The 13167-nt window shown below is 43.1% G+C and overlaps 1 protein-coding gene across 5 annotated transcripts in view; it reads right to left on the reverse strand.

Moving 5' to 3' along the window:
• The window catches only part of OSBPL5 (oxysterol binding protein like 5), a 182410-nt gene that overhangs the window by 25508 nt on the left and 143735 nt on the right, over positions 1 to 13167 (reverse strand). For all 5 annotated transcript variants that reach the window (XM_075754960.1, XM_075754963.1, XM_075754961.1 and 2 more), the window contains exon 8: positions 3260 to 3431. In XM_075754960.1, coding sequence (XP_075611075.1) covers positions 3260 to 3431 — 172 coding nt within the window. The remainder of the gene's footprint in view (positions 1 to 3259; positions 3432 to 13167) is intronic.

Here is a 13167-nt window from a genome sequence, read left to right on the forward strand (position 1 = left end):
TCCAAGAGGGAACTAAATTCACACAAAATCCCACTCAACTGTGCACTCAATACCCACCAGTTACAAACAAGACAAGACTTAACACATCCAGAGCCAAGGAGCCACTCTGGGGAACCAAAGGGAAAACAGATGCTCCTCATTCTGAGGAACAAATTTGAGATGTTGAAGTGGAGCCAGGCTCTTCTACACCTCCAAACAGAATCATCACTGAATACGTATGATATGCTAAAAACAAAAGCCACACCATGAGCTTGAACTAAAATCAATGTAAAGACTTCCCAAGGGCTTCCAATGGGATTTGGACCAGGCTTTAAAAGCTGGGAGGGAATGACTAAGCTAAAAGTCAGCACTGGATCTCCACCATGAACATGAATAACTTGCCATTTTGCAGAGCTAATTTACTGTTTCAGCATATTGGATCTGTCTTACACCAGTGCTTTATTCTCTAGGGGCATTCCTGGAAATTTCAGGCAGTGACCAGGACTTCTTTGGGTTTGATGCCACTCTACTACACAAAGAAAAAAAAACAAACCAACTTTGGTCCAACCAGCCAGATTACTGGGGTTGCTAGAGATAAGACATGGAAGCCACAAGAAATACAACTTCATATTAAAAAGAATAGTGTCTAGTACCCTAAAGGGGTCTTGTCTAAAATCACAGATTTACACAGTACTTTAGCCTTTGATTCACTTGCATAGTTCTCTCTATGCGCTACTAAAGACATAGATTTTAAAATCACTGTATAATCTTGACTGCTTTCCCAGTAGGAAAGGAGCAAAGCAGCCAGCAGACAAATGCAACTTTGGCTTAATGGAAGATTCGCCTTTGCCAGCTCCCTTGGGTTTTGTTCTCCCTATAATATCCATCATCTCTTTTTTCTTTTTCTTTTCTTGACAGAGTAGTTTGGCTAATTTGAAGATAGAGTTAAATGTAATTAACTGCCCCCCTAACAACAACGTGCCAATTTAATTGGTAAGATTCCCTGTAGGGAACGCATTTAATTAGAATGATTGAATCCCTATGAGGAAGCCACTGTCAGTGGCAAACCAAAACCCCTTTGCTCAGCACTTGCACAGTTTTGGTTTTGCATTCTCCCTTGTTTAAACGTTCTTTATGCCTTCAGGGATGACAGCAAGTTGTTCCCCTGTCCCACAAATATCAAATTCTCCTGGGCTTTAAGCACTGGGGAAAGTTTGGGTACACAGTAAAACCAGTGGTAGGACTCAGAGAGTGTATTGTCCAGATGCTGAACACCCAGCTTGAACCAGACTCAGCTAAAATCTGAGCCGGTCAGAGAAATCTGCTTCCAATTGTGGGTACTCTGTCCTGCTGAAAACTCTGCCACGTGTGCTACTGCTGAGTCCCAGAATTCAAGAGGGTTTTTAATGTTGAACAACTAAGAGGTGAAACAGAGGCATCATTTAAGTGTCATTTCTGCATCACATTTTGAAGAAATACTTTAATACAGTTTTTGAAGAAATACTTTAATACAGTTTTTACTCCACCTCCTTACAGTAGCCATGGGTCTGCCTGAATATTCTTAGCCTGGAGAAGAGAAGATTGAGAGGGGATCTCATGAGTACTTACAAATATCTAAAGGGCGGGTGTCAAGAGGCTGGGGCCAGACTCTCTTCAGTGGAGCCCAGTGACAGCACAAGGGGCAACAGGCACAAACTGGAACACAGAAGTTCCATCTGAACATGAGGAAAAACTTTTTTACTCTGAGGGTGACAGAGCACTGGAACAGGCTGCCCAGAGAGGTTGTGGAGTCTCCTTTTCTGGAGATATTCAAAACCCGCTTGGACGCGATCCTGTGCAACCTGCTCTAAGTGATCCTGCTTTAGCAGGGTGGTTGGACTAGATGATCTCTAGAGGTCCCTTCCAACGCCTGCCATTCTGTGATTCTGTGAGATTCTCAGTGCCACAGGCTCCACTTTAGTATTGGATTTCTGACACACATGCACCAGCTGAAAGACAAGTCCGCTGCATTCCTGGATTCATTATCACAGCAAGCACAGTCCTAAGAGACTCTCTCTTAGGCAGAAAGAAATTAGAAAGTAAAGTATTATGGAAGAAGTGTAAGAACAATAGCAGTATTTGCACAAGAACTAGGGTACATGCCCTGGTAACACATCAGTTTTTCTTTTCTTCTCCCATTGCTCTTCAGTAAAGCTCTTCTTCAACCTCTAGCTAAAAGCCCAAACAGCAGAACTGGAGAACACATGTTGGAAATACCAGAGCCTTTCAGAGCAAAGTGCTGCCGCTCGTTTGATCCCATGGAACCAGAGATACCTCGACACTCTGAAGAGGACTCGGATCCCTGCTGTTAATCTCAGAGCCTAAGAAAACCACTTAAAGGTAGAGGTCCCACTGTGCAAGGCATCATCTTTGCAGACTGCAAGAACTGCTACCCTAAGAGCTGTGTAACCAATGGTGCATTGCTGTGAGCCCTAAGAGTCAAATTTGTATCAGCAGAACTAGAAATAGACACTACATCTCCCAGTTCCCACTCCAAGGGCCAAGTGTCTATACCAGAGGGATTTTTGAAGTTGCCTATCTAGCCATAAGCAACAGATAAAGCCTGGGTTTTTTTAATGCTGACAGAGCTATGATGTGAGTTGTTCCAAAATGCTGCAGTAATACTAGGAATATGAATAGAAAGAAGGCTGTGAGGACCTTTTTCCCATATGTAAAAATTTATCTGATGCATCAAGGAAGAAATTGGAAACCACTCAAAACCCCTGTAGAAAGTAATTATAAAACTAAAGATGCAGCGTGTGCACGTTGCTGACTATGACACAGTATTATTAGAAAAGAGAACACATTATTAAAAAATAGATCAGATTCAGAGCCATATGTGCTAGCTGACAGACAGACATTGTTAGTGATTGTGTCTGTGCAACTGCAGATCGCCTCTAGTAGCTAGACTCTGCAATCTTCACTCAGGCAAGCCATTTTTCACGCCAGTATCTCCAGACAGCATTTTGGTCCAAGCAGGGGACACAAGAAAATAGTTTACGTACACACAAATGGAGCTGAGGTCCCTTCCAGTCTGTGTGCTCAAGCATTAGGTGACAACAAACCTCATATGCACCAAACCCATATATCAGTGATGGACGCAGCAGAAGAACACACAGGCTGTTTTTTAAACAGGTTTCGTTAGTGGACTCTGGCTAGATTATGCTAAAGTCAAAAGAATGACCAAGTATGAGCCATGCAACACCTCTCTGTGGATTAAGAAGTGATAGCCTCATCTTACTGGAAGAACTCCTGGTCTGAGATAGTGCTTGTATGCAAGAGGTGGTTGAGCCCTGCATGCGCAGAATCGCTCGAGCAGTTCATTTCTCCATCCTTTCCCTGCTTTGAGGCACTGAGCCGGAAGAGGCTGGAGCAACGCAGGGCAAGTTCCAAAGCATCCAGCCAGCATCGGCCTGTGAAAACAAAAGCAATTATTTAAGCACAGGAGACTAAATAGGACAATGCATGCATTGCTTCTCAAAAGCTTCTTGCCTGGGAGTAAAGCTGTTTGTAATTCAGGAAGTCACTGTGTACAATAATGTATTTTTCATATATATAATCCCTAGGTTATCTTGCCAGAAATGGTGTGTTGTAGTGGCTGCATGAGTGATACATCTGCACAGATAATATAGTGGGAAGCTCACCCCAACTCCTCCTTCCCTAATAGCATTTCTTCCTCTGATCTCCCACAACCTGTTCACATCCCCTTTTGCCCCTTTCTGACGCAGGAAATGTGTTCAGGTATGGTGCTTTCAAACCACCTAGCAGCTCATGTTTGCAAGTAATATACCACGCACACTATCCAATGGCAGGGAGATACCGAGGCACTGTGCTGCGCAGGAGAGGCCCCTGCTTGGTGTGGGATCACTGAACTACAAGCTGGCTTGGCGGTCCCACGCAAGGTGTAGCGCTGCAGTAACAATCACTCCAAACAAGAGCCGGAATGACCAATACTTGCCAGAGTGATTAAGACTAGAGGGAGTTGCTTGTCAGACTGTTTATTTTTTTCTTCTTTCTCTGTATTTTTTTCCCTTTTCTCCATTCCTCCTGCCCAGTCCATCAGATAATCTGGGTGGAGCATCAGTTTCTCTTATCTTGTCACAAAAAATCTTTACCTGAAGGGTCTACTTTGCAAATACAAGAAACTATAAGCATGGCACAGAGACAAGACAAACTGCAGTTCCTATGCACAGCCTCACTGGATTTTCTTAAGGCCTGCGTGGGTCCCACAGGCAGGCAGCAAATGAAAAGGACGGGAATCCAAACTGACCCTTGGCTCTTTTGCAGTGATCCATACAAGTCTACAAAGCTGTGTGTTACTGTTAAAGCCTAACCACCACAGTGCTGGAGTCTCAGTATTCCTGGAAGCAACTGAAAATAGCCTGCTTCTGTAGTGCAGTCATTAATGAGGCCAGGACACCTGCAAATTGGCTGAACATTCAAGAACTGAAGTATCAAGGGAGTTATCCTCTAATTTCAAGCATGTAAAACAGAGCTCTTCATTACACTCCTCAGAATATATTTTGCAATAATTAGAAGTGTGTTTGAGAGGCAGCGAAGAAAAAAGGATTTTGCTCTAGCAATGGCAAGTGCTACAAACAGGTTTTCCCTGGACCATATTCATTCCTAGGTCCCATTTGGGAAATGTTTCCATTACATTCAATTCTATCACACACTTAGCATATGCATAAATCTCACTGGGATCCTGCTGTTCTCTTGGGCAGAATTCCCATCAACTTTGATGTGACCAAAATTTGGCTCTATAAGATCACCAAGAGTTTAAAAAAAAATCCAGATCATATGTATATAAAGAAGTGTTTATAAATTTGAGTAGTTTTCAGTGCTTACTTTGATACAAAGCTGCAACCAGTAAAAGAGAGAAAAATTCCCAAAACTTTGAAGAATTGCACTTGAACACTAAGCCATAAACACTGCAGAGCCCAGTCATTTATTCTAATTTCATCCCATAAATTCCTTCAGCATCAGCTTATGATTTAATAATAAAATCACACATAATGGTTAATAAAAGATTAGGAAGGTTGAATGCTGTTGGAATTGATTTCACACTATTTTGTATTTAACAAACATTCTTGCATTAAGGCTTTACGCACAGAGATTTATTCGCTTCTCGCCCTGTGGAGGATTTGCATGGATAACCCATTAGAGTTAATGGCTGTGCTGAGTATAAATCCATTTCCTCCTACATATCCCCTCTCCCCCAAAGCCACCAAGATAAAAACCTATTTCAGGCTATTCCACACAAGTGAGTACACTCCTGCTTAGGCTGACCTCCTTTGACTTTCCTCTCTCTTTATCTTTGCTTTTCTTTCCCAGTTCTGCTGAGTGAGGACTGCATGATTTGACATTTGGAAAGGCTGCATATGTCAAGGTATTTTTATATTCAATGGACTTATAAAATCAGGTGCTTTGATATGTAGTTTGATTTGTAGCAGCATGAGCACTTTGGAGCAGTAACGGAGGCCAGCTCCTCAGCGCCCTGCAGCACTTGCATACAGACATCATCTTATGACAGTTACAGCAACGCACCGGCTATGCTTATGCTTTCTAACAAGGGTGGCAAGGGTGACCCCAAAGTCTCCCTCAGCCGTCTCCCAAACTGTGCCCCTGCAGCCCACCCCTCCCTGGGACTGTAGGCAGAGCAGGTCGCATTGGCCACAGCCCCACAGGCAGCTCTCTTACTCCCCAACCACTAGTGTTGGTTCACTAGTACTAACATGAGCTTACAGGCTCGGTCAAATCTTTGGGGTCCACCACGTTACCAGAGGAAATTTCTACATAACATATTGAGGTTTTTTTTCTCCTTAAATAACTCCCTGGAAGGAGTAATGAGTAATTGAATCTTTTTTGAAACCTTATTGAAGGAGCCTAAATAAAAAAAATTTAAAATTAAAATATTCATTTTAATATTCCAAGGCAGAGACACAAAGCTTTAGAAGAAGTCACTGTGCATTAGCAGTCAGCATTACTTGTGCCCCGCAGAACACAGAAATGGCATCAGTGTACACCCCTGTATTCATTTCTAGCAGAGACTGAATTCAAGGGATGCACAGCATCCCCAAGCTAAGAAATGGACCTTCAGCCATCAGGTGGTGCTGTGAATCCAAAATATATGCCACAAAACCAGACGTAAAATATGGGATTTCCTCTGCAAATGAAAAGGTTACATTCTCTGTAAGTCAACAGCGTGTTAATTGCAGCATAACAGAGTAAAATTATACCCTCTCAATTTCAGAGACTGCACACAAGATAAACCTGTTTCATTGCTGAAGGCCTACATGAAATGTTGTTACATTTGAGTGATCTTGCTATTCAGTAATATTCTTCTTTATTGTGAAAATGATACAAAAATGCTAGCATTTGGATTACTTAATTGCTTACCTGACAAGTCTACTCACTCCTTCAGGAACTGCAGAGGGGGAAAAGTATGTGGTCACATAATTAAAGGTTGTCATCTATAGTCACAGTTGTCTGCATGAAGGCTTCATGGTTACCTTAATTCTCACATTTTCTGATTTTGAGTGGTTGACTCAAGTCGTGTTTTTTGTATGCAATGTAATTAGATCTGAGAAGAATGCAAAATATGGGTTCCTTCAGAGGGGGATGGCATCCCAGTAGGATGCACACAAAGGAAGCAAAAAAGACCTGCGAAGGAGTTACAGTGGTACTCCTTTAGAAGGTTTGAGGGTTTTAAAGCTGCAATATAAAACACTGCAATCAATTATCAGTTAATTTTCCACAAACTGTGGCTTAAAACAAGCATATGTTTAAATTTTGAAGGAAAACCCAAGAGCATATTGTCAGCCTATGGCAGAATCTCCCCACAGGCTTTTAAGCTCTTTTTATATCAAATGATATATTACTCTATCCACCGCAATGACTGCTTTTGGATAATTTCTGCAGAGATCATGTCTCAAAAACACCTGCATTACTTCCTTTTGCTTGGGAGCTGTGAACAAAGTATTCCCTTTCAAACATTACCTCTGAGCTTGACCCCTTCTTCATTGTACTTAGTATTTTGTCACTGATTTCCAAGGGGCAGCCCGCAGAGTAAGGTCTGGCTCTTACATCCAAGCTAACAGAATTCTCAGTGAGGACAGTAACAGGGAGAAAAATGACACCCCACCCAGAGAAGATCCCCAACTCTAATGTTCAAAGTCAAGTCCAGCTAGTTCACTCATACTGGCAGCCAGCACAAGGAGGACAGTTCACATCACCGATCTTTTGGCACCTGAACTGGTCAGGTGGGCAGGTTGCCCGGCCACATTTGGCCCCCTCCAGTGGAAAGAGTGAGATTCTTCAACAAGGCTGTTCCTGAAGTGCCAAACTGGATGTCCTACTAGAGTGCTAGCGCTAGCTTGGCTTCCTGCTCTCTTTTGTAGCAGCCACTCTCCTTGTACCCATCATTGGTTTCACTATCCATTCCCTACATCACTTTAGCAAATTATGATCACAGCATCTGACATGTGACAGATATCCTGGGAAAGTGGGATGTCAGAGGAACACATCTGCACATCACTCAGCTGTGCTCACTGCAAAACAAAACATGATGAAACAGAGGTGTCTTCTCTAAGTAGGCCAGTAACTCTTTTTCTCTGTTATATGTATTTACAGTAAAATGACAACAGTCATCAGTGACAATTTCAAAAAAGAAACTCTGAAAAAATCAGTTAAACACAGCTGGGTTCCACAGTTCCTTCATTCTTGAACGGTTTGGGAAAAAAATACGCTAATAAAGGACATGTGCTGCCTTGACTTTGCAAAACCAAAGCCGAATATGCATACCACATATGTTTTGAAACCTTCTGTATGCTTTCTCCAGGCCTTTTGGCTCAGCAGGCTGAAAAAGCAAGCACCCTGTGGTACTTTGCGATGACTCCTGCAGCACAGTTGCACCAATGGGAATCACTACGGCTTCCTGCAGGATGCTTCCCAGGTCCACAGGGCACTGCTGGCACCATGCAGAAACCTGGAGGCTGCAAGGCTGAACAGCAGCAGGCATGCACTCACACCAACTCCTTCTTTCACAGAGAAAAGGAACTACTAAAACCAAGTGACAAAACCCACTTGTTCTCCCCCTTGGAAAAAAGCCCCACAAAACAACCGAAGGTTGCTTATGCTGCTAACCCAGGCTCAGTTCAAGGAATACCTTGAGTCTGTCCTAGTCTTTGAAGAGATCTAAAATTACAACAATATCACACAGAAAAAAACCCCAACCAGGCAATATTGAAAACACTATGCTATTTGGCTTTGAAATTCTGTACAGTCACCATCATTTCACTTAAAACAACTCATAATTTGATGTGCCAAATCTATCTGTCACATTTTGCAACAGCTGATCACAGAGGAGCCGGCCAATGTTCTCTCAGCACTAACCAATAACAAAAATCTGCTTGAGATGGAATCACATCGTTGCATACCAAAATCTCAGCCTGGGACTATACTTTTTTTCTATAGCATTCCTGTAGCTATGGAATGGCTGGGATGAATCTCTTGCTAATTAAGACTTCAAAAGCCTCACACCTAGTAACCATACATTCCTCCAGAGAGGCATCACTGAGGGAATATTATTCTTCTTGAGTTATTAAAGTCATCCAGCTTTTGGCCTCTGCCTCACACTTAAAAGATAGATCCTTTTAAAAATCAACCTGAAGTAGACTGTCACCTGGAAATGATGAATTCTTGCTCAAGTGCACACAAATCACGAATGATGAGGAAGAGGCTGATCTGGTTCAGTCAGTGAATATTAAGGTCATTGTATTCAGCTGACTGCTTATTTTGCTGTACCATTTGGGTACCTGCATGCATGATTTCTTACACTTTTGCTGTCAAGATGCAAGGATGCGATCCCTCAGTTAGCTGCAGGTGCAATTTATGCACTGAGCTAAATGAAGTCTGGTCACAAATGCCTGGATTTTAAACTGCTGTGAGAGGTCTAAGGAATATGAAGGGCACACATAAAGCTAAGGAGGTAACTTCTATTTTTTCCAGTACTGCTGGGATCCAGTGATAAATTTCATTGTGAACTTGGTTTCAAATTGCAATCTTCCTCTTGGTTCATTGTTTCTGTGCATGACCCTTATTTCAATAATCTAATTTCCTGCCCAGATCAGAGCATCCATTCTGGGGTAAGGGCCAGATGCCTAGCAAAGAAACAACACTGCAAGCCAGGCCATCAGATTTTCCATACAAACTCCGTCCACATCAGGCAATGGAGACTACCCAAAGCGTGCCTGAAGGAGGGGACAGACATGAGGAACAAAATCTAAGTGTGGTTTACAATTCCACTGTTAAGCCTTTAACCCTTGGTAATCTGCCACTTTGAATTCCCCTAGTAACCTCTTTGGTGGCAGTGCCCGTGGCAAGGGGGAGATCTTAAGCAGGTGACTCAAACTGCTTAAGAGGTCTGGGGCACTGGTTTGGAGATCTCAGGGGCAGCCCCAGAATGGTCCGAGCAGAAAGCTTGGGACAAGTTTAAACTACTAATTCTAAGCCACTCATCAGCATAAATCTGAAATGCATACACAGTCACTGGTTTGGAAAAAGCAATTTTCTTTTCTGAAACTGGTAAGAAAGACAGACCCTGTGTTTGTACAGGTTGAGCCCTGTAGGCTGACATGACCTTCCAGATGTCTTTAAAACACATCACAGAGCAGACTGCTGCTGCGGTCTGTGAATGTGAAATCTACCGTAGTGCGGCGGTGGTTCTGCAGGCTGTCCAGAAGTCAGGACCTTAAATCCTACCAACAGTCTGTCACAGATGGTACAGCAGAGAGGAAAACAGGGATTCTGAAATGCTGAGAGAAAAAGTAGGCCATGTAGCTGCTGATCATGATATAGTTGCCTGGATAGCAGAACTGTACATCTAACATATGCTGCAACTCAATATTTCCCAGCAAGTCAGAGGCCTCCATGAATTACTGTTAAATTTGCCAAATGGTCTGTGGTTCATTTTCTACTAGTAACATGGGAGACTGCGTTAAGAAAAACATGGTCAGGACACCTCCTAAGAGATGCTGTAGATTCACACAATATTGCATCTATGGAGGAGATGCGAACATACTACAAATATATGCTAACATTACGCAAGCATTTGTGTCAGCTAGCTTAGTTCATTTTACCTTAATCTCCTGTCTCTCTTGACCGTAACGGCATCCTCTATGTTTGTCCAGTGCATTAAAGAAACGAAACAAACCCAGGTACACCCTCCTGGAGATGCTCTCTTTACAACAGGTAAAGCTATGTAACAATCTACAACCATTTCAGTAGTGTATTCTGGGCTTAAAATCAAATTGTATTAATCACAAAGTACAAGCCTTAATTTGCTATGGTTTATATAGATTTCTTTAAATGTAACAGTTTCTATTCCTTCTGTTCTTGTCTACACATGTTTTATACTACCTACTGACATTAATACTGTTTCCAAGTCATAGAATCACAGAACAGTTTGGGTTGGAAGGGACCTTAAAGATCATCTAGTTCCAACCCCCCTGCCATGGGCAGGGACACCCTCCACTAGACCAAGTTGCCCAAAGCGTCATCCAACCTGGCCTTGAACACTTCCAGGGATGGGACCTCCACAACTTCTCTGGGCAACCTGTTTCAGGGTCTCACCACTTTACTCACAGTAAAGAATTTCTTTCTAACATCTAATCTATATCTCCTCTCCTTCAGTTTAAAGCCATTAACCCTTGTCGCATCACTACAAGCCCTTGTAAACAGTCCCTCTCCAGCTTTCCTGTAGGCCCCCTTCAGGTACTGGAAGGCTGCTATAATGTCTCCCTGGAGCCGCCTTTTCTCCAAGCTGAACAATCCCAACTCTCTCAACCTGTCCTCATAGGAGAGGTGCTCCAGCCCTCTGATCAGCTTCGTGGCCCTCCTCTGGACTCCCTCCAACAGCTCCATGTCTCTCCTCTACTGGGGCCCCTAGAGCTGGAGGCAGTACTCCAGGTGGGGTCTCACAAGAGCTGAGTAGAGGGGCAGGATCACCTCCCTTGACCTGCTGGTCACACTTCTTTTGATGCAGCCCAGGACACGGTTGGCTTTCTGGGCTGCAAGCACACATTGCCGGCTCATGTTGAGCTGCTTGTCCACCAACACCTCCAAGTCCTTCTCCTCAGGGCTACTCTCAATCCATTCTCTGCCCAGCCTGTGTTTGTGCTTGGGATTGTGCTAACCCACGTGCAGGACCTTGCACTTGGCCTTGTTGAACTTTATGAGGTTTGCACAGGCCCACCTCTCAAGCCTATCAAGGTCCCTCTGGATGGCATCCCTTCCCTCCAGCACGTCAATCGCACCACACAGCTTGGTGTTGTGGGCAAATTTGCTGAGGGTGCACTCGACCCCACTGCCCATATCGCTGACAAAGATGTTAAATAGCACTAGTCCCAGTACCGACCCCTGAGGAAAACCACTCATCACTGATCTCCACTTGGACATTAAGCCATTGACTGCACCTCTTTAAGTGTGACTATCCAGCCAATTCCTTATCCACTGAGTGGTCCATCAGTCAAATCCATGTCTCTCCAATTCAGACACAAGAATGCCGTGCGAAACAGTGTCAAATACTTTGCACAAGTCCAGGTAGATGACATCAGTTGCTCTTCCCTTATCCACCAACGCTGTAACACCATCGTAAGTCACTCATTTCCAAGTGTGACACCCATGTGTTTGGCCATTTGTCAGTACATCCACACCACTCAATGGAGTGGATACCCCCAAACTGCCCCTATGAAGACTAACTAAGAAACAAAAGGAGCATAGCACAGTCATCGTGCCAGGTCAGTTCTTGTGTTTGGGAGGGAGGCTAGCCTGAGTGTATGAGCTGTTCTTCCCTTTTGTCTGTAGATTGACATCCTTCCCTTCCTGCACAAGATACAGCCACTTCTCACAGCTCACTGACCTCAGCTGTAAAGTCAAATACTCTCATTCAGCTGAAAATTACACCATTTTTCATGCTAGTATTTCTGGTGCAATACTATATCAATTTTTTTTGGTGAAGTCCACTGCTAAATTGACAGTTCCCAAAGCTTCACTTCAAGTCAGCTGTCATGGTCACCTCCTCAGACTCGCAGGATCTACCAGGCATAATGTGGGTGCTCCAAGCCTGCACAGGTGGCTCTAGGGCATTGCTAGCACTGTTCAAGAGCATATATTATTTCATCCTTAACCAAAGGCCCTAGTTATTTTCTGTGTACACATTTATGATATTTGATTAGAGAGTCATCTCAGTTCCTCCTCCTTCCCTTGATCACGTTAGCTTTCCATCTAACCTTAAGACCCTACTGTAGAGAAGCAGCAAAGTAAAGGAAAATCATACTAAATCCTAAAGTAACTCTACTTTGATCTGCCTGGCCTCTGCATGCTTCCCAAGAATCTTGGCCAATATCTTGGCTTTAAAAATATGTTCCAGTAGCTCACTATTTTAAGCTCTTATGATACCAGAGACATGTAATAAGTCATTGGGCAGAAAGCTTCCCACAGGCATTTAAATATTGAAAATTCTCATGTGCCCGATATGGTCCCTTTTGTGCTTTTTCAGTTTGTGGTATATGACCCAGACAGAGAGATCACAGCTAGAAAAGTCTTACCTCTGATGATCTCTTGGGAGCTATTGCTAGCTTGGGAGCCTTTATGGGTAAAGTTAGTTAGAACAACCCTAAAGCTATTCTACTCCACATAACTGGCTTATGGAAGTTGTTGTAAAATGAGAGAGTAGAAGTTCAGCCACAGGTCTCTAAGCCAGGCTGGCTTTAGGTTTTAATCATTAGGTTTCCACCAGAATGAAAGTCTTCATTTAGAAGATAGCTGAAATGCCAGGAAAAAAGTACTTAATGAGACAGCAATTTGTCTCGAACACATACAATGACCACATCGGTCCCTTTGTGCATTTTCTAATTAAGTTAATGGAAAGACAAGTTACATGGATCTCTAAGGAAATAATAATTTAGAAAATCTGGATTGATAGTTGTTGAAGCTATTTGGTTGCCTAAGAACTCTGCGGGACTGTTCCATATATCTATTCTGCGGGTTGTCTGTATAACCAGGGTTTGAAATGCCTATAATTTAGCTGCTCTACCCCAAAACCACTTTTCTCCCCCCAAGAGACTATTGTATCAATCTATCCCTTTC

This window comes from Balearica regulorum, chromosome 5, assembly GCF_011004875.1.
Source record: "Balearica regulorum gibbericeps isolate bBalReg1 chromosome 5, bBalReg1.pri, whole genome shotgun sequence".
In the NCBI taxonomy this organism is placed as follows: domain Eukaryota; kingdom Metazoa; phylum Chordata; class Aves; order Gruiformes; family Gruidae; genus Balearica; species Balearica regulorum.